General features: G+C 37.4%; 4 protein-coding genes and 1 long non-coding RNA gene across 7 annotated transcripts; 1 reads left to right on the forward strand and 4 right to left on the reverse strand.

Moving 5' to 3' along the window:
• Positions 1-2481: 2481 nt before the first annotated feature.
• Positions 2482-8524, reverse strand: LOC106905214 (uncharacterized). Of its 3 annotated transcripts, none has more exons than XM_014969895.2 (8): positions 8108-8524; positions 4839-5165; positions 4467-4733; positions 4162-4323; positions 3674-3763; positions 3472-3500; positions 3058-3123; positions 2482-2731 (listed from the first exon to the last, which is right to left on the reverse strand). In XM_014969895.2, the coding sequence occupies exons 1-8, from the start codon at positions 8160-8162 to the stop codon at positions 2678-2680; spliced, it is 1050 nt and encodes a 349-aa protein (XP_014825381.2). In that variant the 5' UTR covers positions 8163-8524; the 3' UTR covers positions 2482-2677. The 3 variants fall into 3 exon arrangements, with proteins under 3 accessions (XP_014825381.2, XP_014825380.2, XP_087858072.1); XM_014969894.2 differs by lacking the exon at positions 8108-8524 and adding an exon at positions 5331-5430; XM_088001946.1 differs by lacking the exons at positions 4162-4323; positions 8108-8524 and adding an exon at positions 5331-5430.
• On the reverse strand, positions 6149-6842 carry LOC148153102 (uncharacterized). Its single transcript, XR_015761747.1, has 3 exons — positions 6745-6842; positions 6628-6656; positions 6149-6529 (listed from the first exon to the last, which is right to left on the reverse strand). It is a non-coding gene; the product is annotated as an uncharacterized LOC148153102 (long non-coding RNA).
• Positions 6896-8023, reverse strand: LOC148153103 (uncharacterized; the record flags this gene model as incomplete). The annotated part of the gene is made up of 4 exons (XM_088002248.1): positions 6896-6998; positions 7102-7170; positions 7315-7581; positions 7687-8023. Coding segments are annotated over 4 exons (756 nt in total), but the record flags the coding sequence as incomplete, so codon positions are not given.
• A 1594-nt stretch (positions 8525-10118) lies between the features above and the next one.
• Positions 10119-11546, reverse strand: LOC148153104 (uncharacterized). The gene is made up of 4 exons (XM_088002279.1): positions 11400-11546; positions 10881-11201; positions 10498-10776; positions 10119-10123 (listed from the first exon to the last, which is right to left on the reverse strand). Exons 1-4 carry the CDS (start codon positions 11458-11460, stop codon positions 10119-10121), a joined length of 666 nt encoding a protein of 221 aa, XP_087858405.1. The 5' UTR covers positions 11461-11546.
• A 3967-nt stretch (positions 11547-15513) lies between these two features.
• On the forward strand, positions 15514-25446 carry LOC106905223 (cysteine-rich protein 2-like). Its single transcript, XM_014969909.2, has 8 exons — positions 15514-15710; positions 19591-19685; positions 21642-21699; positions 21807-21935; positions 22127-22195; positions 22325-22419; positions 23270-23327; positions 24868-25446. The coding sequence occupies exons 1-8, from the start codon at positions 15668-15670 to the stop codon at positions 24930-24932; spliced, it is 612 nt and encodes a 203-aa protein (XP_014825395.1). The 5' UTR covers positions 15514-15667; the 3' UTR covers positions 24933-25446.
• Positions 25447-25471: the final 25 nt, after the last annotated feature.

Below are 25471 nucleotides of genomic sequence, written 5' to 3' on the forward strand. Positions count from 1 at the left end.
CCATGTTATTTCCCTCATGACTAATATGAATGTGTTGCTTTTTTATTGCTTTGGTTGTTTATCATGAAGGAAAACCCACAAAACGCGAATATAGTTCTGGTCCCAGATCGTTCGTTAATCTCCCCATCGATGGGCCGCAGTATCGTTGTTGTGTTGTGTGCTTTCTAGGTTGTTCGTACGTTAGTAAGTTTTTATTTGTTTGTGTGTAAAAGTCATTTGGGGTCAAATTTATGACTCATCTTTGACATAATTTATCTGCAGATCTAAGCAGCTGACATGCTCTTTTATATGTTTTCTTCATGGCTAAAAATAAACTGAAACACTGAATCTGCTTAATTTACTTCCTTATTAATCTTTAGTTCCTTATAACAGTTTGTTACAAATTAAATCTATCACACTTTGTTAAATCAATTGTTTTCTTACACCAAGTCTGTTCGTGAGAAAGACTCATTTTAAGAACTTTTAAAATGAAATGTATATAAATTAAATACAACATAAACTTTTATGTCCTGAGTAACAGGTCAGAGAAAACATAAAATAGTGCGTCACTCTTTTGTGAGAGTCAACTGCAGTCAGGAAGCTACGGACCAGACAAGTGTTACGTTGGACACAAATACTGAAAGCAGCAGCATTAAACTTTATTTAACGCTGATTAAATTTAATCTTACCTGCAAAATGAAGCATCAGAATTAAAGACGACCATATCCATCCTGTTTCAGCCATTTTGCTCATCTGCATCTGCTCTGTTCATGTTCGCTAACGTGTTTAAAATGGCTTCTTATTGAAAATAAACACCCATGAGCTTCAGGAGGGGCGACTTCCTCACAGCGTCTTCACCCTGTTTCTCACTTGTGATGTTTGTTGTTTGCATGTTTTTAGAAACCTATCGAAAAGACTTCCAACATTAGCATTTTTCATTTACCTCCTTAGTGTATTTCAAAAGCATTTTTTAAAATATTTGCAAGAATAAAACAGTTGCTTTAAGAGCTGATAGCTTTTGAAACAAGATGGGACTGTTCCTGTTGAATGTGTTAGTTTCTGTTACCAGTTGCTGCACATGAACACACTGGCAGCATAAAACGTCTCATTGTTCTTCTTTTTTAAATTTAGACCACACAATGTTCATAGCAAGAGCAGATAATCATAATTTATTTAAACTTATGAAAGCAAACGTTGAAGAAACAGCAGTCAGAGCGATGTTTCCCAAGCCGGCTGCTCAGGGTCTGCTGACCCACATGTTCTCTGCTGCAGTTCACCTCACTTACAAAAATAAGTAAAAGGCTAAAGGGGAAGTATGATGTGTTTTCCAGCCACATAGAATCATTTTAAAGCACAATAAAGTAACTATATTACCTTCAGTTATTATAAAAATGCTTTATATATGAAATATTTTTGAAAGGAAATGACTTTGTAATTTAATGCCTTGAAATTGGGCCTCTGTCTCTTTAAAAACTCCTGCTCTTTCTGAAACTCCACCTTCAGGAAGTCCTCGCAGCATGGCTCCTCTATTAACCCTTTAACAACATTTTTTACATGCCTGCACCTAGAAGTATCTTACATAATGAGCTCATCAGGTGCACAGCTCCACCAGGTGTTTGCTAACTGCTGCTGCTGCTAGTCTGAAGGGGGAGGGCTGAGAGGCAGAGGCTCAGAAACTTTGACACTGTTATTCCAAGGAGGAGCTTTAACATGAAGTAAAACTCAAAAAGTTGTTTTTACATGATACTGACCCTTTGACAGGCTTCTGCTGCACTTCAAACCTGAACACTGAACCCGTTTTACTTTTCCATTGGCCTCTTCTCGTTTTCTGGACCTTCAAGTTTGCTTATTTTCAGTGAGTAAAATGATACCAAAGGCAAGTTGGAGGTTTATCTGTGGAAAGCAGGTTAGCTCCTGTTTACAATGTAACGTTTGGAAAACTGGGAAGAGAAATGTTTCTTCTGCTATTTACTGTCTGTTTGTGTTACACAGAGACGATGCACAACATTTCATGAACCTTTTCAAACATGAATGGTACCAGACTAACAAGAAATTCTAATTTCCACCTGCAGTCTTTGGACTATAGAGTATGGAGAGCCATTTCAGCCAAAATTAAATAGATTATTAATAAGTAAGTTATTGGCTTCTTTATTTGTATTGATATTTATTTATTTCTGCCTGTCCTTTTTCCATTGTCCTTATTCGTTTCTGTTTCATTATGATAATGAGGGGCGGTGCCTTCAGGCCACTACTTCTCCCTATTGGTTGGTTAGCATCACACTGTATTTAGCTTCAAGAAAGATGGCGACCCACCACCGGCTTATCAGTAAGCTGGAGCTTAGCAACTTTATTAGAATTACAATGAACAATGGAATGAAAAACACTGTAATTCTACTGAATACATGATTTTCCAGCATATATATATATATATATATATATATATATATATATATATATATATATATATATATATATATATATATATATATATATATATATATATATATATATATTGCAATAAACTTTGTAAATGCATTAAATGTTTGAAGGATTGTGATCCAGTCATTGCAGAGAGGCAGGATGGGAGCAGATTAGGCATCAAACAAGCAGAAATGATCCAGAACAAAACAACTGGATTCAAATCCACAACAAATTAAAGGAAAATGTTGCTTTTCCTTCTGTTATGGACAGCAGCTGATTAGATCACAGCAGATGGAGCTTGTAGAGTGCTGTAGATCACAGCATCAGGGACCTGGAGTAACGCAATAAAAACATTAAAAAATATTACTGTAACACATTAACCATAAATAGAGATGTTAATATTTTAATATTGCTTTTCTATGCATAGAGGAGGCAGACGGTAAATCCCAGTTTATCAGCTCACAGATTATGAATATCAGATTTATTATAAAAATTGCACTTGAAGCCAATCCATGAATCTTTTGCCATATTTAAACTTAAAACTAAAGATCCAGTTACAGAAAAGGTTTCAACCTGGAAGACCCTAATGTTTCTGCGTTACCTCACACCGTTTACCAAATGAATAAATCTATGTTGCAGTTATATTATGGCACTCACGTTGCTTTTTGTCCTGGTTCCCATGGCGAGGTTCATGGATGCATAAGAAACATAAGCATCAACCTCCTGAGGGAAAACAAAGCAAAGAGTAACAGTGATGTTATTTCTGCAAACTCTATGGAAAATAAATATTTAGTTTTTTGCCATTAAAGGTCCTTCCTGTTGTTAAAAAGAGTTCTCAGTCTGTTTCTGACACATCTGCATGGATCAGACCTAACCCACAAAACCATCTGGTGTCACTCTGCCCTGTGTGGCTTTTTGATAAAACTGAGTCATCATAGCAGAGTCTGAGCTCAGTTCCTCAGCTGAGTTTCATATCTGGGTGGCGAAAGTCCAAAAATGTCGAGAAGCCAGCAGTGGCTGAATGAGGTTTCAAAATGTCTAAATACGTCATATTTCTGTGGTGAAACTCACAGGCTGGTCTTCCTTCTGCTTTTTACTTCCTAAAAGAGACAAGAGTTTGAATCAGCTTAAAGATAATCATGCATCATAGTTTACTATCTACTATTACTTTGTTATTTTTATGCATATAAGAAAAACAACAGTTAAAATATTAAGCAGCGGTTTGCATAATTACATGAATGTTGTTTTTAGGTAAATCAGTGATTGTTCTCACCTTTAGTTTTCATCCATCCGATGGTTACCATCACAGTTATTAAGAGTCCTGCTAACAACATGGACACAATGACAACCCACCAAATCCAACCTGGTGGACAAACGACACGTTATATAAAATAAAACCACTGGAAGAAAAACACCTGAACATAGCATCTGGTTGAAACTAAAGGAAAAGGCTGGCTTGTTAAAGACATTCTGTGAAAACAACAATAATAGTAGGTCAGATGGACTCTGTCTTATATATGATAACAGAAGCTAACAGCTTTAACACAGATATATTTAGGACAAGAAAACAGTGAAAAAACTTCAGAAAGTGTCTCTTTCTTTACACATTCCTCTAATCTGTGGATATTTTTACTTTTCTACAAACTCTCTACTTTCTACCACAGCTAATGGAATCATTGCTGCTGATATCTTCACTAAATTTCATTTTAAAAAACCAGCCTATACCTTTAGATATTTAAACGTAATAAAATGCATCTCTACCTCGAGACTTTGTTTGATTATGTTTGGTAAAGGGCGTTGCTGTTGGGGTTAGTGATGTTAGCCACCTGCTGCTGGTTGAAAATGCTGATTCAGTTCTGTCAGATGAGGTTAATATTGATTTAGTTGTTGCTGATGTAGTTGCTGTAGCTGCTGTTGATTGTGCTGTAAATTAGGATTATTTTGTGTTAATCAGGTTTGCAGATGCATCACTATATGAAAATAATCAGCTGAATAGATAAGATAAATGTTAAAAGTAGAAATATTTCAGGTTTGAGAGGATGATGAATAATGTTTGATGTTCTCACCTGATGACTGATGGCTGAAGGTGAACAGCAGGTATTTCTTGTCATATGCATCTTGTACTTTACATTTTAATAACTCATAAAACTTTGAGTCCTGATGCAGATGAGATGCTGGGATTGTGACATCTGCAGAGCAGGAACCTGATACATTCACATCTGGTGATATTTTCTCTTTCCCCTCATACAGCCACACCACTATGTGTCTGCAGACGGTGTATTGAGACACAGAGCAGGTAAAGGTGACTTTTCCATTGTTTCTTTGTTCACTCACTGGTGAAGATGGAGATATTTAGAAAAGACAACAGTAAATTCAGCTTCATTGTTGTGTTATTAAGAGGAAGTGTGGCTAAATATCAATGTGATATAAATACTCACTGGTAACAACAGACAGATCAACCTTCATGGCGAGATTTGGGCTTGTAGTCGGGATCTGTCTGCAGTAGTAGTGACCAAAATCCTCCACTCTGACGTTCTTCATGACCAGAGAACAGTCTGCTGTGACACTCAGTCTGCCTGACTTAGCGTTAGCTTCTTCTGTGAAATCTCCTTGTTCAAACCATGATGCGGTTCTGTTTCCTGGTTGACTGAATGTCCATGTGATTCTGTCACAGTTGAGTTTCTTCTGTCCCTTGTTTCTACAGGGTAAAGTGACTCCATCACCAGTTTTAACAGTGAAGAAAGCTCGCTGCTGCCCAGCTGCTGCTGCAGGGAAAATGGAACAAATGGTGACATGTAGGTTGAGATGTAGAAACAAGACAAGCATTTAGGTCACAAATTAAACCTAATAAGTAATAAATACTTTCAAATAACATGGTTTACTGCACATCTGAGTATGAATAAATGGATATTTGTTGGTTGTTTCCTTACCTGTGAGCTGAAGCATCAGAATTGTAAATAAAGTCTCAGAGATGCACTTACAGGAAAGCATTGTGCTTCTGCTTCTTTACGTCCACGACTGACTGAGTCTGTGAAGCAGCTTCCTTTTAAGCATGAAACCATCGCGTGTGTGTGTGTGAGTGTGTGTGTGTGTACGGAGGTGTGACTTCCTCAACAGTGGAGTGTTGTTTGTCACATATTTAACTCCATTACGTGGCAGGGGGCGGATGAACAATCATGATCAAGAATCATAATTGAAACCTATTTTTCACAGTTCCGTCATGCATGTTTATAGATATAACTCGGCCAGTGACGTTTAACTTAACTGCAAAGTAAAATGGACACCTCTCTGTTTGCACTGTCACCTCTGAAGGAATCTGACTGTAACTCTCCCTTCCAAGTTATTGTTAGCTTTGATAATAATGTTGCATTATTGCAGCATCATCCTGTTGTTCTGGACAACAGTGTCTGCTAATACATGAACAAGAGGATAAGCTAACCAGAAACACCTGATATGTCTATAAATGTTGGGTCAGGCTCTCATCCTTATAATTCACATGTGTTGGAATATTTTTTATTCCAGTTTAAACTGCTCCCATCACAAATCAAGGCTGAATCTCTAGTTTGAGTTTAGCTAGTCAGTGGTAAATATATGTCATTACTGGGAAGACAGTAAATATTGGAGAGCTGAAAAGGAGAACTATGTGACAAGTGAAGAAAGAAATGGGTTAAAATATATAATTTCCAATACTTTATGTTTCATTTTTGATCAATTTGTAAAGAAAAAAGAAAACTTATACTCTTAAGAATCCAGAAAACAAGCATCTTTATTCAAAATTTAAAAACAATATTTTGCTCTCCAAGGTGGCTGATTATTGATACACTTGAGTTTTATAACATTTAATACTTATGGTTATTCATAACACTCTTATCTAAAAGTATATAAACAAGGAATAATGTTCTAAATGCTTTAAAACATTTTCTTCTTGTTTGACACAAATAAGTGTTTTACAGCTTCCTCGTGTTTCAAACTAAAACAGTTTGTGGTGCATAAAGTCATATTTCATATTTGTAAGTGAATTTTTTGCTATATTTGCTCTTTAAACTATCGATCTGTGGAATCTGATGGAAGCAGAAGACTCTGGGATGTTTTCATATCCCACAGTCTCTCCACGCGGATCACGGTTTACCTGCAGGACTAAACAGATCAGTATTTATTTTCCTTATAAGTTGGGCAACATAATGTATATTTTCCAATGCATCATTTATATATTTAGTATGAACTTACTGTGTTTCTTTTCATCTCTGATTTGTTATCTGAAAAGAGAAACCAGAAGACCTTAGCTTGATTTCAGCTTCAACAGTTAAAATTTAGATTAATAATTATTTTTATGAGCTTCCTTACATTGAACTTTTTCCCATATTGTAACTATGGCAACACACAGTAGGAGTACCGTTACACCGACAGACACAATGATGTATCTCAACAAGCACAAACCACCTGGAATTGATAAAGAAAAAACCTTTAATCTGAGAGAATCTGAAGCCGAACACCTGTAATGTTAATAGTCAGATATTAGATTTTTAAATAAAAATATCTACTGCCTTGTTGCTCTGTTGGATTATGCATTGTTGTTGTCTTTGTTGTTGTTTTGTTCCCTAAAAGGTTTATCAATTGCAAGAAACAATGACATATCAGTACCACCAGGGGTCACTCTGATATTCAGACATTTATAATTTAAAGATGAAGAAAACTTTATACCTTGTATTGTCTCCCTGTTTCTTGTGGATGTAGATGTTGTTGTTGTTTCTGGTGACTTTGTCGTTTCTCCTTTGATATAAATTTAAAGAATTGAAGCAAATCTTTTACCAACAAATAACTGAGCTACATTATCAAAAGCTACATTCAGAATATCAGGTGTGATATTACAATTTCAAATCCTTAAGATGTAAATGTGTTGGGTTTTGTTCTCACCTGATGACTGATGGCTGAAGGTGAACAGCAGGTCTTTCTTGTTATATGCATCTTGTACTTTACACTTTAATAACTCATAAAACTTTGAGTCCTGATGCAGATCAGAGGCTGGGATTGTGACAGCTGCAGAGCAGGAACCTGATACATTCACATCTGGTGATATTTTCTCTTTCCCCTCATACAGCCACACCACTATGTGTTTGCAGATGGTGTATTGAGACACAGAGCAGGTAAAGGTGACTTTTCCATTGTTTCTTTGTTCACTCACTGGTGAAGATGGAGATATTTAGAAAAGACAACAGTAAATTCAGCTTCATTGCTGTGTTATTAAAAGGAAGTGTGGCTAAATATTAATGTGATATAAATACTCACTGGTAACAACAGACAGATCAACCTTCATGGCGAGATTTAGGCTTGTAGTCGGGATCTGTCTGCAGTAGTATTCACCAAAATCCTCCTCTCTGACGTTCTTCATGACCAGAGAACAGTCTGCTGTGACACTCAGTCTGCCTGACTTAGCGTTAGCTTCTTCTGTGAAACGTCCTCCTTCAAACCATGATACGGTTCTGTTTCCTGGTTGACTGAACGTCCATGTGATTCTGTCACAGTTGGGTTTCTCCTGTCCCTTGTTTCTACAGGGTAAAGTGACTCCATCACCAGTTTTAACAGTGAAGAAAGTTCGCTGCTGCCCAGCTGCTGCTGCAGGGAAAAAGTAAAAGACATTGTAGATAGTAACTGTTTGCAGGTTGATTGAGATGTAGATAAAACAATTAGATATTAGATATTTCCTTACCTGTGATCTGAAGTATCAGAAATAAAGACATTGAAATCCGTTGGAAGGAAAGCATAGTGCTTCTGTCTCTTCACACCCACAACTGACTGAGTCTGTAAAGCAACCTCTTTTTAGACATGAAAACATTGTGTAGTCTGTGTGTGTAAGGTGTGACTTCCTCATAGAGACTCTGTTTGAAAAAAACTCCTTGGTGCCCAAATGCTGCAGCAGCGAATGCAAGAATAAGTAGAAAAATCCCTCCTGAAGGACAAGCAACTGACAGACGGAGTGAGGTTAAAATACAACATAAGCTAAACATAAAACAACACAATAATTAATACACCAGAACAATATTACATCACTACTGCAATTGTTTATACAACACTAAAAAATTGTTAAATAAATATTTGTTAGATGTTTTCTTATCTATGAGATGAAGTTTTAGAAGTGGAAATAAAAATGTTATAAAAGCTGATATTTCTGTCTATCTCTGTAAAATGGTTCCAATTTTAACATGAAAACCTGACGCAGGCCATGTGGGTGTTAGAGGTTTCACTTCCTCATAGCAAGTGAAAACATCATCCTTCCTCTCATTAACTTATAGTTATAGTTCATTAAAAAATAAAAACATTGTTTTTCACATATTTTGACATCGTCAGGCTTTGGCAGGATGAGCTGCAGATCAAACGTAATTTGATTCTCAAACTGAGAGACTTCTTGGAAGCAAAATGATCAGATTAATGCACATCCTCACAATCCCTCCATCAAACAGATGCATGTTTTTAGAGGGACTTTTTGTGGAGGTTTTATATTTAAGATGCAACCGAATTTTACACCTAAAACCGCAGAATGGTTTCTTTCTTTGTAAGTGCGTCTGATCTCTCCATACAAAGGTAAAGAGGATGTGGACTGGGTGCATAAATATTTATAGATATCACCTAATATGCTGTTGCTACCAGCATAGTGACAGCTCTATGTCACCTTGCTGTCACTGCATCATTTCCTGTTTTCGTATCGCATCTTTCAACAACCTTCCTACAAGTTTAAAGTGTTTAGTCGCTTGATGAATCAGTTGACTAATCAGAGTTGGCTGAACTGTGGGACGTCTTATTGTCCAAACATGCACATTTCAGAGAACAAAATTAAAATATGACCTTTAAAGGATTATGTAGAAGAAGATCATTGCTGGTCATCAGGAAATTAGCAAAACTCAGTTATTTAGACAACAAATGGCATTACATGTTAGTCTCATTTTTTATATTTAGACTCAATGATTAACCTGAGGTTAAAAACTGTTTCATATTAAAAAAAAACAAAAAAACAAACAATAATAGATAACATACTCAGTCTGGGACACATCACCCTACTCATTGCCTTTTACAACTTCTTCTTCATCCCACTTATCTCCCTATTTATGTCCTCTTCATCCATCTTTACAAATCCACTTTTTATCCCACTCATTGCCTTTTCAACATTTTTTGTAGTCCTCATCTTGCTCATCCCTCTTTCCTGTTAACATTTATTCTTTACAACCAAGATTTTTACCCCAGTGTTCAATCCTTCATTTTCTTTTTCCCACTCGTTCCGATTAACAATCCTTTTCCCCACATCCTCACTGATGACTCAGTTGCCCTTCCACTCATCTCCTCTTTTCATACTCGCCCTTCTTTCTTATCTCTTCTTTGGGTTCATAGAGCTCATTTGGAGCTCATCATGGTCCCAGATTCAAATCCCGGACAAGCCCCCAATTTTTATTTCCGACTCAGGCCCACAACACAAACGGGAGACAATGCTGCTGAAAGATGCATAAAAGGAACATTTATTATGGATAAAGCACAGGGTTGACAAAAACTACATGAGTTAAACTTTTCTCACTCCATAGGTACTATCTGTTTAATATAATAGACTCATGTTTTGTTTTGGAAACAGAACTTTCAGAAAGATGTTGAAGGTTACAATACAGGAGTATGACAGATAAAAAGCTCTCCAATGTTTTAGTACTTTGCTGTAGCATCATCTTCATCAGTGAGCCTCATGCTGAAAACAAAACAACACATTTGAATATGAGACTCAAGTTCATCCTACAGAATTGCATTATTATCTCCCCTTTTTTATTTATTCAGTTATTAAAAACTAACACATCTCATAAGAACAGAGAATATTTTCACCTTCAGTCTTCCTCCACAGCAGGATTAAAATGCTGAATGATGCCATCTTCAGAGTCGCCAAACCCAAAAGGACAATGATGCATCTTAATGACTTTAAAACATCTTGAAAGTGATGAAAGTCAGATAAGCCAGTAGATTTAAACATGACTCAGTATGAAGATGTTTCAGTCAAAACTGGTGGAATATTCACACTTTTAATTCGAACAAATACTTTGAGTTTGAAGTGATTTTAACAGTTCTCACCTGTTTCTACACCTGGACACTGTGAGTTGCAGGTGAACAGCTGGTCTTTCTTATCGTAACCATCTTTAACTTTGCACCTTAATTGCTCACAAAGCTTTGCGTTGTGTTGCAGATGAGATGTTGGGAAAATCACAGTGGCAGAGCAGGATCTCGAAACATTCATGTGTGACGATATGTTCTCTTTTCCCTCGTACACCCACAGCACTGAGTGTCTGCAGTAGACATACTCCGTCACAGAGCAGGTTAGGTTGACCTCATCATCGCTCTCCTGTTCAGTCACTGGTGAAAATAGAAATATTGTTTTAAAAAGAGAAAAATAAAAATAGCTAAAGTCATTTCTTATTGTTGAACTGTTGAAACAGAAACAGGATGTAGATACTCGCTGGTCAGAACAGACAGATCAACCTTCATGCTGAGATTTTGTCCTGCTGAGTTCTCACTGCAGATGTACTGACCGAAATCTTTCACTGTGACGCTCTTTATGACCAGAGAGCAGTTTGCCGTAACACTCAGTCTGTCTAAATCAGCCGCAGCTTCTGCTGTAAAATGTCCATGTTGGAACCATGTTTTTCTGATTCTGGGCTGGCGGACCTTCCATGTGGTTCTGTCGCAGTTATTTGGTGCTGGGATCTCCTCTACGCAGGGCAAAGTGACCTCATCACCAACTTTAACAGTGAAGAACGCGCGACGTTGCCCAGCAGCTGCTACAGAAAGCGCAGAGGAAGAACAAACTGTCAGATGAAATTCTCACTAATAATACAGTGAAGTTATTTTAACTGCAAGCAGAAACTAACAGCTCCAAGTTACACACAAAGCATGACTGTCTTAACTAAAAGAACGTGAAATATTCATCATAGTTGTTTTATTTCAGAGTCAAAATGTTCTGGTGGATTTATTCTTACCTGTAAACTGAAGCATCAGTATCTGGAGTAAAGACAGCGTCATCCATCTGAAAGCGATCATTGTGCTTCTGCCAGCTTGTCACATCCACAAATGACTCGGACTCTAATTTAGCTAAGGGTTTTACCCAAACCGTTGGTGCTTCTGCCGATGTCATTTCCTCAAATTACTTAATTTTGCATTGGAATCCAGATTCCCAAGTATAGCAGAGTTTTTAAATGTCAGAGAGCCGTTTAAAGCTCCGCCTCGTCTCTGCTTTTATCTGGTATTTCTGCTCTGTAGTTCTGGTTGTTTATAATCTATGTAAGCCGTTTAATTTACTCATCTCTGTGCAAGAAATCTGGTCCAGCTTTGGATCAAAAACAGCTTGAGGTCTTTGTTATTAAAGAGTATGATTCAAATAAGTTGATAAATAAAACGAAGTTTAAAATGGTGACAAGTTTCTCATCGCTTTTATCTAGTTACTGTTAATCTGCCGTTTTGTCTTAAATGCCATTTAAATTAGATGCAGTTGTGCTGTGGTGGCGCAGAGGTTAAGCACAACCCACATATGGAGGCCTCAGTCCTCAACGTGGCCGTTGCAGGTTCGATTCCCAGCCTTGGCAACCTTTGCCGCATGTCTTCCCCTTCTCTCATTACCCACTTTCCTGTCAACTAACTATCAAAAAAAGGCCACTAGAGCTGATAAAACCTTAAAAAAAATAGATGCAGTTTCTAACCAAACCAGGTGGTGGCGCTGCACCTCCTACTTATCAAGACTCAATTTGACCACAAAAACCCTGAAGGATGTAGATTAAACTCAAGGCAACCAGAGATGACATCTCCACAATTTAAACTTTACCTGCAGATTGTATTTGACTGTAAATTACCTACCTGAGCTTTGGAATACAGATCTGATTGCAAATTTTCTACTAATGTTTGGCAAGTTGACCATGCGGTTCAATCTACTGCTAAGCCCAGAGACATTATGATGTATCTTATCAAAGATGAAAAATCCTGGATTAACTAAATTTTCATTCTGAGAAAATCAATATTCCCAACCTCATGTCACTCTGACGCTCAGGTTTGTTTGCAGGTTTGGTTTTATTTGCTGTTTTTCCTCAGTTTGCTTTATGCTGGATGTCTGCAAAAGATCCTTTGTTAAATTCAAGAAGCAAAAGTTATTTTTATCATCAATGTAGCTTTGTAATGTAAATATTTGTGAGTAGATTTCTTACGTGTCAACTGAAGTACTATAATCTGTAGTAAAATCAGTTTAATCCATCAGAATGTCTTCATCTGTGTCACATTAGCTGCTCTGACCTAAATATGAAATTATTTTGCTATGACTTCTTAAATATGATGTATTCTAGTTCCTTATCTCTGGATGCTTCTTTATTCAGTGGTTTTCAGGCTTTTAGATGTTTGAATTTATACAATTTGCTGAAGTTGAGCCCACTAACATTCAGTATGGTGTCACATTAAGGAGGTCATGTTTAGTTGGATGGAGTTTTAGTTGTTTTTTTTTTTACTTCACTTTATATTTAGCATCTTAAGGGGTGCATTTAGGTGTAAATTTCTCGATACATCAAAAGCTGCAGCTAATTCAGTCTGGAAGAGGTGGGTTTCTAAATTATCCTGGTTTACATTCCCACAGTTTTGAAAGTTGTACTATCTTTAGTTTTGTCATTTAGAATATTCATTTATATGGTTTGTCAAATTTGCAGGTAAAATAAGGCAGAGAAACTCATAAAAGGTTAAAATCAGCTACTTCTGAAATTGGACCAGCATCATGATCATTTTTCTCTAATAACCAAAATATATGATTATAACATATTTAGGTGAAGTTCATGCATATAAAATTACCTATAAATCAAAGGAGGCTGTGGTAGAAACTGGGAAAGTCCAGATTGACGACTTCCTCCCAGGGATCCAACAGAAGTCGTGTTTCTGTCAGTAAAACAGGTTAAAATTAGACTCTGATGTCAGTAGGGAAACAATGAGTAATATACTTGAATATAATAACAGCCAGCACTATTAATCTTCAGTCTGACTGCAAACTGTCTGGAGAAATGCTGCATCCCTTTTTGCAGATATGAACCAGAAGCTGCTTGGTGTTGCGCCGCCTCCGCAGCCATGACATCCTGTTGTTCCTGTGCCAAAACTTACAAACACAATCTGGGGGTGTTTATTTTAAGACGAGTCCTTATGAAGGTCATAGAAGACCCAGTGGGCAGAAACTGGATGTGTGTTTATCTCACTAGGAATACGGGAGGGACTTGTCTCACTAGAAGATTTAGCATCGTTTTGCTCTTTCAGTGAGACAGTTTTCATCCTTCAGTCATGATGCTTTCAGAGTTTATGGCTGTGAAAATCCTTCCTGACAGCATCTGTAGAGAAACAAGATATAACTTCTGCAAAATTCACATGTGACAATTTACTGCATGTCCAGCTAAAAAAGGGTTGACTGTTTTTTTTGTTTGTTGCTCAAATTTTACTGTAAATGTCGGGTAAATTTACTCAATATCTCCCTTACAGTTAAACCTGTCTGAGTTTCTTTCTGAACTCCATCAGTCAAAGTAAAAATCTGTCAGAGAGTTTTGGAGTATAAAACAACTAAGATTTGACAAACAGAAAAGTAAAACTAAATGGTTTGTTAAGCTTTGATTATTCTCTTTTTATACAAATGGAGCTTTTGGTTTTGGAGTCATTTAAACCTTTATTTTCTCAGAAAGGGTTCATCTAACTTAACATCAGTTTTCAACAGTTTCTCAGTCCCTGCCAGAAAAAAAAAAAGATTCCCCCAGCATGATCCCGCCACACCCATGCATCACTGGGTAAACGGTGATGAACAGTGTTAGTTTTTTGTTGCTACTCCCTCAATCTCTGTGATGCTTTTTAATTTGTGATATTCTAATGTCAATAGGTACCTTCTGGTGATTTTAACCCTTGTTTATACCACAGTTAAATTTCACAGAGTCGTTGTTCTCAGTTCAACTCAAAAACCCGTCCATATGTGAGCCGTCCTGGTGTCAGAGCCAGGAATGTGGAGCGTAATAATTCTGGGAGCTGCAGAACGTCGCTTAACATTCCCTGTGAAGAGAGTCAGGAAAGGTAACCTAACAACCACAGAGGAAACAAACAGCCGGAGGGCGACGATGATTAATGCACAACGACCAATGTGACTGGAATTCAACATGAATCATATGAGAAACACCTGCAGTGTGATATCTGGACTTGTTAATGACATTCATTTCATCTAGAAAATGTTTTTAGAAGATTTTTGGTGTGCAAATGAAATGTTATTCTGGGAACCTTATGAAATGGTTAAAAATATAGTAAACACTAAAATAAGGTATTTTTCACCAACTAGAGAAACATACTTAATAGTTAAATATTAAAATCTGTCAATAAGTTAAATGCAATTAAATTAAACCAAACACGCACTTGCAGGGACTGTATTTTAATGAAATGTTTTCTTTTCAAACAATGGATTACAAATTTGGAATAAAGAAAATATATTAGATGAAATCAAAGTTATATTTTATTGTACTGTATGTTAAGCACATTTATAGTTCCCACTGTTGATAAAGCATTTTACAAAAAAATATCCAGGTTGGTGGAAGTTGTAAGAAAAATACAAATTTTTGTTTGCAAATCAAAAACATTTTATTGTTTTGAAATAATGACAAATTAAAATGAACATCTAATTTTGGAAATCAATCTGAAATTAAAATTCCATCTAAAGTTTAAAACTTATGATTTTGAGCGATGCATATTTAATTTATTTACTTTTTTCCCTTTTTAATGTCTGAAATCTTTGGTTGCATTTTGCAAGTTTTTGTTGCAACATTCAAGATTTTTTTGAATTTTGCAATTAAAATTTTGAAGGAAAATTAAAAATTTGTCTTTGCAAAATAATTGAATATGCAGAAGTTTAAAACTTTAATTTCAGATTCATATATTGGAATAAAATTGACAGAAATCCTCAAACTGATAGAAATGTACTAAATTCATAGATTTTCATGGTAAAATAACTTTCACTCCATATGAAAGTCGCTTTGATCTCATCTGTGGATGACAGCCAGTGACGTCACAATCGGGGCGGGGCTATGACGGCGCAGCAGAGCCAGTAGAGGCTGGATGTGAGTCTTCTGGTCGTCATTTAAGCAGCAGTAACACCCAGAGGTGCGTCTGGTTGTCTGGTCCAGCGGAGCTGCAGACAAAGCTTCTCCAACCGGAGGACAGACTGAAAACACGCTCCATCCATCCTGTCCGCTCCGCTCCCATCATGGCGTCAAAGTGTCCGAAATGCGACAAGACGGTGTATTTCGGTGAGTGAATGTTTGCTGTGCCGCCGCTGCAGAGGCCGCCGGTACCGTGGTTCCGACCGGGGGCGTTGACTGGTGGGTGGAGGGCTGGCCTGGTCACATTTATCAGTGTAAATAGTAATAAGCGGTAAGATGCTCATTCTTATCAATAGGAAGTGATTCCACTTATTTGTGGTTATTTAAACCCAATCAGACATAGTGAGATTTTTTATTTATTATTTTTTCATCTTTTATCTCTCATTGTGTCTCAAAAGAAATGCAACTAAAACACATTTATTGGGTTATTTATACTGTAGGATTTAAAATTGAGTCACATCAATTTACATTTTAGAAATGATTTTAGGTTGAATTCTGATTTTGTTAATCAAAATGTAATGATAATTTGGGGGTAAAATGTATAATTATGACTTAAAATAAGACTCTGCCCTTTTCTAAACCTTAAAACTAACAGTTTCAGATGATGTTTTCTACATTTTACACACTTATAATATTTCTCAAATGTAATGAATTTATGCATGTAGAGAAATCTTCCATTGATTTAGAGTGTGAACATAAATGCACTGTGCAGAGCCTGACTCCAGTCTTTTGCTGTTTTCTTCACTGTATGAGTTTCTTTGCTCTGTGTGTTAAATATCTTTGTGCTTCAGCCAGTCAGACCAGTCACTTCACAGTCACTTTAATCACTCCTCCCACAGAATGTCCATTTCCAGGATATTCATGTGCGTAGTCATGTCTGCTGCACTCACTGCTGTCTGAAAATCATATTATATGTTAATCTTCTGAAATCTATTTTATAAAAGTTCATTTATTTATTTTCACCTTTTTTCACGCACACCACACTATACCAGCCGGTGTAGTCGGATACTTTTTGTGAAGTTTACAGAAACATTTCAGCTTTTATGAGCCACTCAGTGATTGTAACGTCAGACACACTCGCTGCACAGATATCTGATGAGTCCGATGTGAAGTGAAAGTGACAGTTCCTCTTCAAAACGGATCCACAATGTCTCCGCTGCAGAGCCACAGACTGACAGATGATTTGTTCTGCGTTGGCTCCAGATCCAGCAGTAATGGCTCCACTATCTGAGGATGAGATTACAGAGAGCCATTCACTGGCCTGTGTGCTTAAAGACCCCAGAAGCTCATAAACTATCCCTGATATCTCATTAACTTCCAACAGAATTAGTTTATTAAAGGTGCTGCAGATCTTTGGTTCCAGTGCTGGCCGATCAGTTTGTGTTTTAGTTTACAATAAATTAGAATTTGAGTCGAGACTTTGAGCCACACCCGACTGGCACGGTTAATTATTAAGTAGCGCGTTGTTCTTTATGGATCGATCGCCCTTTTGTTCTCTCTCCATGAATTTCCAGGAGGATCTCAGCCAAACTCCTCCCTGCAGCCTGAATCAAAGCAGTCTGCTGTCAGTTCTTTTTAATAATTAAACATTTTCAGTTAATAATGATGTGGCTAAATGCTCTGGATCTCAGGAGAAAGATGATCTGCATCATGCAGGCGGCTTCACAGGGAATTATGTCACCCCAGCATCGTTAAAGGGTAACATAAGGTGTCCAACCTCTGTGTTGTAACAACCTTAACATCATTTTTAGTTCATTTTATTTTTTACATCAAGTATTTATTAATAGATCTGATGTAATTTATCTTAAGATTCTCAATACTTTCAAAATAATAAGAAACATTTAGTCTTCAACAGTTAAAAAGATGAATTGGATGAAAATTAAACCTTTTAATGAAGATTTTAGCAACATGCAGACTCTTTGTCCTTAATATAATGAAAAATGAATTTCTGAATCTCTCATCATGCTTCACGGTGGCAGTGCTCTCTGTGGGCCAGTCGTCTCTGTCACATATCACCCTGACAGGCGGGCCAGCCTCTGAAGCTAAACAGGAAGTGTCATGTTGTATCAGGCTCAGTTTATCTGTTGGGATATTTCAGGAGGAGAAGAAACAGATAAATGATTGTTGGGGAACTTCTCACTCCCTCCGTCCATCCGTCAGGCCTTTCTCATCAAACTCCTCCTGACGGGAAGCATTGAGCCTGAACAAAGGTTTTTATTTTGAGGAATTTGCTCTGTAACTAGACAAAGGTCAGAGGTGAAGTTATGTAAGAACTGGAAAACAACAACAGATTTTTGGCTATGATTTTTCATTCCTGTTACATTTGTGGGTTTGGGCCAAGAAGACTTCATCTATTAGAAGCTTTAATTTACAACCAACAGGGACGATGTTTTTATGCAGTTCTGTGGAAATACTTTCCCCAATTTTGTAGTTTTCTTATTATCATTTAAAGTGATTAATATTCCTGCTTTCTTCCTGAAGAGGTTTTCTTTACTAATTACTACAACATGAACAGATTTACTGGAATATTTTGTTTTTCTGATCTATCACATCTGAATGAATGAATGAATGAAGTCGACTTTTCCAGTTCGCTGGAACTACTGCACTCAACTATTGTTGAGTTTAATGTCTTAAATGGGACTTCATGTGGTCTCTTATGGTTGCCTGGCAACCAGTCCAGATCAAGAATTAGGCCGGTACTGTAAGAAAGTATGTGTTTGTTTCGGTTTCCGTGTAGATTCAGTGCAGGATCTTCCTTAGGGAGACATTTTGTCAGCCAACATGTGTTAATTATGAAGTAGCCACTTTGTAGAGACACAGAACGGATGATGAAGTTTAGATGTTAATTAGGATGAAGGTTCCTGTGGGAGTCAGGGTTAGGATGATATTTTGCTTCGGTAAAGTTGGACGTAGAAACAGAAACAGACTAAAAATGTTATGAAAATGGAAAATCTGTGACTCATGACGTTGACCTTTAGATCTCAGTGGAAAGAATGTGCTTTAGACCGATATAGACTCTTACAGTAAGTGGCCTTTAAGTGTTTTCTATCACTTAGACTGTCGACATGGTGACACAGCTGCACTGCTCTTATTCACAGCAGACTGATGCTTATGTTTCATGTTCATGTTTTTTTTCTGGTGCTAGATTTTTCTGTCTCATTAAAACAAAACAGGTAATGTTCTCCAGAGCTAAATAATGACAGAGAGTCTTAATATTAAAGGTTCTGCTGAAGGAATTGGCTTTTTAAGAGGAGGAGACGGTCATAAGTAGCAGAAAGAGATGTGTAGGTGGAGGAGAAAAGGTCAGAAATAACAATTTATCACTCTTCTCATTTTTCTGAGTGCTCTACATTATCTTGTCTTCCTTTTACTTCCCTCCACTGATGAGATTCAAGGACCTGTCTGTTCTGTCTCTCCCTTCCTTCTTGTGTCCTTTTCAGTGTCTCTCTGCCTTCCAAAGGTATTTTTCTGGACTGAAATGTTTAAGTGATTGGAATATTCTCTGTGACGGCTGAAGAGGAACGAGTCTTTGCATAACAGACGGAGAGGAAATGATTTAGCAGAATGATGAACGTCTCATCTGGCTGATGAGATTCAGTTTAAGGGATGAATGAAGTGATGTGGGATTGAAAATGCACCGAAACAAAAGCAGCAGACAGGATGAATGCCTGAATGGAAAAAAGAGAAATGATGGAGGCTTTTCAGAGACGAGTGCGGAGGAGTGCCTGCTGTAAAAACACTTTTTTTTCTCACTAATAACAGGTTTCCTGCGTTTTGCTGTGCCAGTAATGAAGCATTAGGACAGGTTCATTTTTCACTCCTTCTTTTTTGTTTTTGCTTATAAAATAAAACTTTCATTAAAGCTGGATTACATCCCTAAACGATTAAAACTTCCATTTCTTGTTCTGTATTAAAAAGTCATTTGGAATCCTAAATCTAATTAGCAATATTTCCTGTCAAACTTTACAGTTCTTCAGAGAATCATTTCAGTCGTGTAAACGTGTTTATTTGTTTTCTGGTTGCACAGCGGAGAAGGTTTCCTCTCTGGGAAAAGACTGGCATAAATTCTGCCTGAAATGTGAGCGCTGCAGCAAGACGCTGAACCCCGGCGGCCATGCTGAGGTAAGAGGAGCTGCAGCAGGAAATCTGATCGCTTTTCACCACAACATCAGGGTTATATCGACTCATCAGTCAGACAAATGTCGGTTTATAATGTTCTTCTTTTTTTTACTATTTTACTTTGTAGAGCTCCTTTTATTTTGTATTTACCAGTTAAACATCATGCAGGAGTTGAACAGATTCGGATAGGATTATTTGTGGGTTCGGGTTTTCTTTATTTCATATTTTAATTCTTTTACCAATAATTTAATGTCACATATTTAAAGTGTTTCTCTGGCTTGTAGGACCAGGACAGATAGAAAGGGTATAAAAGAACTAATTAAGGATAAGAGAAGTGAAATAACCATTAAAATATCTTACAAATGAACTCAGATGTTCTGATTCAGTGAAATTAATGTTTCAAACTTTGTTAAATGTTTTATGTGAAAACAGTTTATTTCCTTCAGTAGAAGGGAGTAAAAAGGTCAGTAGAGGAAGTTGTTGGTTGCTCTCTGGTTTCCATCTTGCAGTTCTGAAACTGTCTGCAAACCACGAGCGGGACGGTTAAAACCTGCAGGAAGGTTTGAACCACAGAGACGATCTGCCTGTTGATTTCACATGGATTTTAAAATCTGTTAGCTTATCTCAGTCATTTTCTTTTTCAAAAGCTGATAATGCTACAAAAGCAAAACACATCTAAATAAAAACACATTTCTATTGAAGATAATAAACAAAATGCATTGTTGGAGTACATTTAAGCCTGAGAGAGTCAGGATGAATATTCCACAGAGCAGCAGTACAAAAGACTCCATTTCCCATAATGCAAGGTTTGTTCTGTGGAGGAAGAAATGTTTGCTTTTTACTAAAACTAATCAATAAACTAAACTAAACATAATTGAAAGTTATTAACCTTACCTTATATGGCAACAGATGATAAAACAAAAAGGGAAGATATATAAACCAAATGGGTCTGAAGTCTGGCTCAAGGGGAACGCCGCAAAGGTTTTAGTGAAGTTGAGACTTTACATTATTTATAGAAAAAAATATATTTTGTGTCATGAAGTAATATTTGAAACAAATGAAAGAAGAGTCAGTGAGTCCAAGCATGGGCATACAGACATATAGGTCTTAAAGGTGGAGTGCTATTTGTTTTCAGTTTCACACTTTAATGCTCAGTTCAGGTTAAAATTGGCTTCATGTCAGTTTTTATCTTCTCCAGGTTTTCATTTTCAGTTCATCTGAAAAGCAACATATAGAAGCAGCAGCGTGTGTTAACAGCTCAGCAGGAGAGTTGTCAGACTGTCTGGATGTTGTTTCAGCAACTTTCACTGTTTTTATTAGACTTCCAACAGGGAAGTAACACAATGAATCATGCTGAGCTGCTAACAGCGTTCTCAGTAGTGAGACGATTCATCGTTTTATCATATTAACGTGGTGAGTGATAGAAATTATGCAGAATGGGCAATTTAACATTAATTATGTGTTGATGTAAAGCCTATTGTTGAGTTAGAAACGTGGAAAAACTCGACTAAAAAGCTTCTTTTGTGGCTCAGGATTCCTGACTTTCCTTCATCAAACTGTTGGCAAAATTCCACTGATGTCTGGATGACAAATGAACATGACTGCAGAGCAGACAATGCTGCAGATTTTATATCTAAACAAAGTTTTATATAAAAACACATTTCTTTCTTTTGCTGTAAACAGACCATAACTTGCATCTGGCAGCTTGAAATGTCATATTTCTGGTTCACAGAGCAGAATAACAAACTGTGAACTGATGCTCAGTTTTCTTTATTCTCCTGTGGTATAAATAGCTTCAAAATGAAAAGCACAGAGAGAAGACTGCTTGTATTAATTCCTAAAACAAGCTCATGTGAAAGTGCTATGTGGATTAAAGTTAGATAAATTAACATTTTATATAACTCAACTTTTTTAAATAAAAAAAGGTTTTTGTTTTAATTGTTCTCTCCTATTATGCAGCATGATGGAATACCGTATTGCCACAAGCCCTGCTACGCTGCCCTCTTTGGACCAAAAGGTGCCATTTCATCTTATTAACTGGATTTTCTGTTGGACTGGATTTCTCCCATTAAGGTTTGCATAAAGCATCATTTCTGTTTTTTTTTTCCTGTGTTCTTTTTGCAGGTGTGAACATCGGCGGAGCTGGCTCCTACATGTACGACGCTCCTGTCAACGAGGCCCCGGCAGCGGTTTCCATGGCAACGCTTGGCAAACCGGAGGAGGAGAAAAGAGCCACGCGGGGACCAGTGAAGGGTGAGAAATATGTGGAGCAGAAATAGAAAACGTGTCGGAAAGTTGTGTTAGAACAAAGTGCTGCTCCTCTATAAGGTTTGTGTTTTTTAAAAAACTAAGTAAATAAAGTACTACCTTTTATTTACTTCAAACTAAATTGTAATTTATTTCAAACAAATGTAAGAAATGACTAACTGAGTGACATTTTGCAGCTGCGAGCTTTTCGTCTTTCTCCGGCGGACCAAACATCTGCCCCAGATGCAACAAGACGGTGTACTTCGGTGAGCACATCTGTCGCTATTTCCCACGTCTAATATCTGCATGTATCATATCAGTGTCAGAGAAGGGTCTTGGTGACTCAGTCGACTGGTTGCCGTGGTGACTGTCTCCATGGTGGTCTCTCTGTGCAGCTGAGAAGGTGTCGTCTCTGGGGAAGAACTGGCACCGGCCCTGCCTTCGCTGTGAGAGGTGCAGTAAGACTCTGGCTCCGGGCAGCCATGCAGAGGTGAGGCGCTGCAGGCGGGCGGGGAGGCAACTACTGCGGGGAGGCAACTACTGCAGGGAGGCAACTACTGCAGGGAGGCAACTACTGCAAGGAGGCAACTACTGCAGGGAGGCAACTACCACAGGGAGGCAACTACTGCAGGGAGGCAACTACTGCAGGGAGGCAACTACTGCAGGGAGGCAACTACTGCAGAGAGGCAACTACTGCAGGGAGGCAACTACTGCAGAGAGGCAACTACTGCAGGGAGGCAACTACTGAAGGCAGGCAACTACTGCAGGGAGGCAACTACTGCAGGGAGGCAACTACTGCAGGGAGGCAATTACTGCAGGGAGGCAACTACTGGAGGCAGGCAACTACTGGAGGCAGGCAACCACAGTAGCCAGGCAACTACTCTAGGGAGGCAACTTCTGCAGGGAGGCAACCACCGCAGGGAGGCAACTTCTGCAGGGAGGCAAAAACTGCAAGCAGGCAACCACACTGCACTGCAAGTCAGGCTTTAGCAAAATAAATAACTGCAATTCAGTTTTTATTTCTGAAAGAATCCCTGCAGTGAATCTGGGCTTCACTATATAAAAAAACCATAGGTATAAACAAACGCATGGGTTAGTCAAAGTAAAGAGTCAGAGCTTTTAGAGGAATTTTAAATCACCATCTTTTTATTCTTTTGGTCAAAATTTTATACACAATAAAAAGCAGGGATCTGTATTTTACTATAATATCACCAGTAGTTCAGTTGTAGTAGTACTGGTTATGCTAGTAGTGCTTTAAGTTTTCGAAATGTAAACTGGAAAAGATAAAAAGACAAGCTAAGCTGTGAAATGATTAAAATAATATGTTTCTCCTGTTGCAGCATGACGGACAGCCTTACTGCCACAAACCCTGCTACGCTGTGCTGTTTGGACCCAAAGGTATGAAGACGTTAATCCAACCAATCCTGATGGAAACATGGGTTCAAAGCAGAAGCTCAAACCATCAAGAGTCTAAAATACAGTTTTCATGACTTTATTTATAACTTTGAAAGTTTATTAGAACCAGGTGTAAGATAGTGGTAGTTTTATTGAATATTTGTGGGAAGAGCAAACTGATTACTGGGCCTTGGAGAGAGACTGGAATCAATATGAAATGTTAACAGGAGGAACAAACACATCAAGAACTAAAACAGCCACTAATGTCATCAGTGATACTGATAGACACTTTCACTGCGATTAAACTACGAAAAATCCTGCATAAAGTATGAATAAGGTGGTAGGAAAGAGCAATCTTATACTGTGATCAATAAGTGTATCCATGACGACAAAGAAAGCAAGAAAGATAATCAAGTTGTTATTGGAATTTAAATTTACATTTTAATCAATGCACTAGACCCATAATAGATTCCAAGGAGGAAATGTAGTCCAAATTATGAGTGATTAGGATACTGAATATTTCATGCATTAATATGGGGAACTACTTGGTGTGATCAGTGAAGAAGCAGAAAACCACTTAGTTTTAGTTAGATAGGAGTTGTGTAAGTGGATTACACAATCATATCCTCGACAACAATAAACCCCTTCAGGAAGCAAGACAGAAACTGGCCTGGTTTAAAGTTTTATGAGCTGATATGGACATGATGTCATGTTGAATCACTGGAGTCCTGCTGTGTTCTGACAACCTGAATGTCTTCACCTGGATAATTCCTCAGTTTACTCATCCTGACTTATGATGACGACTCGGAAGTGATAAAATATTTGCAACAGTTTCAACAACTCCAAAACTTTATTTTGCCTCCAGAAAGCCCATTTGCTGTGCAGCTTCAGCACCAATCATGATAAATGATTTGTTCTGTTTGTCAGGCATTAAAACTTTAATATTCGAAACTTCGAATGTCGAAAAAACACAATTTCACAACTGCGGTGCTTCCATTAAATAATAAATGTATATAAAAATCACACATTAATATGTTTGTTCATGCAATAAGTCATTACATGACGTGCCATGAACCTCCAATTACTTCCTGTCGTCTTCTTCTTCATGGTTTGTACCAGTGGAAACATCCACATGTGAAAAAAGTTTTTCCACTGCAGTTTTGTGAAATACAGTAACTTTGACACAGCTAAAAAAAAACACCTCACCGTAATGCAAAAGCTTTACTGGTATATAATTTTTTTTTATTTAACTGCTGTGCTTCCATTAATGAAATTTATTTTTCGTAATTCCAATTTGCGCAGTTTTAATATCATAGTTCAGTGTGTCCTCCACAGGAAGTCAGCTGACATGTTATGGCAATCACCCTTTTATTTTTATTCATTATAATTTTAGAATCACAAAACAAAACTCCCAATTTACAATTCACTGAATAATAGTGTCCAGAAACATCGATATATGATAAAAACATGATCATATCTCATGCTGTAGTTTAATGTAACCAGAAAAGTTGACGTATTGCTTTACTGTGGTGCTTCTCCTCAGGTGTGAACACCGGCGGCGTGGGCAGCTACATCTACGACGAACCTGAAGCCGAAGCTCAGCCTTAAACTCAGCCGCTGCTTCCGACACGTGGACGAACAAACACCTCCAGGAGCCTCGTTGTCTCGTCGATTTGCCTTCAATGGTCATTGTGACAAATGATATGTACTACAATCACAGGGATGGATTACCTAGTTATTTATGTTGTATTTGTATATTGTTTATATTATCTATTTTTTGTACTGAAGCAAACCTTTAATATGTCCTCCCAAGTGAGACTGAGATTAACATCTAGGTTTATTGTTCTCTTTGCCAAATAGTTACTATTAACCTATTATTGTAGTAGATTAAAGCTCCTGTGTTTCTCCTTCTTGATTAGTTGGTTTTGAAACATTTGTGCACTAATGATATGTACTGTATAACAACAAAGTACCAGCCCACCTTTTTATTGTCAGTGTTTTTGGACACCTGGTTTTGACAGAAAAAATAGTGTAGTGAGAATTCACAAACATTTTATTGGATGTTATGAATGCGGGTCAGCTGCAGGTAATGTTTTATACAATAAAACTGTGGGGTATTAAATTATGTTTCCTGTCTGTGATGTTGT

This window comes from Poecilia mexicana, unplaced genomic scaffold (genome assembly GCF_051168715.1).
Source record: "Poecilia mexicana isolate PSO_F unplaced genomic scaffold, ASM5116871v1 scaffold_21, whole genome shotgun sequence".
NCBI lineage: Eukaryota > Metazoa > Chordata > Actinopteri > Cyprinodontiformes > Poeciliidae > Poecilia > Poecilia mexicana.

Excerpts from the sequence above, each read along its gene's own strand:
- LOC148153104 (XM_088002279.1), bottom strand. The coding sequence starts at position 11,460 with ATGATCGCTTTCAGATGGATGACGCTGTCTTTACTCCAGATACTGATG. Across the intron at positions 11,202-11,399 it reads ACTGATGCTTCAGTTTACAG|CAGCTGCTGGGCAACGTCGC; the intron begins GTAAGAATAAAT and ends CGCTTTCTGTAG. Across the intron at positions 10,777-10,880 it reads TGATCTGTCTGTTCTGACCA|TGACTGAACAGGAGAGCGAT; the intron begins GCGAGTATCTAC and ends TATTTTCACCAG.
- LOC106905214 (XM_014969894.2), bottom strand. The coding sequence starts at position 5,391 with ATGCTTTCCTGTAAGTGCATCTCTGAGACTTTATTTACAATTCTGATG. Across the intron at positions 4,324-4,466 it reads CTTCAGCCATCAGTCATCAG|CACAATCAACAGCAGCTACA; the intron begins GTGAGAACATCA and ends CCTAATTTACAG. Across the intron at positions 3,501-3,673 it reads CGGATGGATGAAAACTAAAG|GAAGTAAAAAGCAGAAGGAA; the intron begins GTGAGAACAATC and ends TGTCTCTTTTAG.
- LOC106905223 (XM_014969909.2), top strand. The coding sequence starts at position 15,668 with ATGGCGTCAAAGTGTCCGAAATGCGACAAGACGGTGTATTTCG. Across the intron at positions 15,711-19,590 it reads CGACAAGACGGTGTATTTCG|CGGAGAAGGTTTCCTCTCTG; the intron begins GTGAGTGAATGT and ends CTGGTTGCACAG. Across the intron at positions 21,700-21,806 it reads TGCCCTCTTTGGACCAAAAG|GTGTGAACATCGGCGGAGCT; the intron begins GTGCCATTTCAT and ends TTCTTTTTGCAG.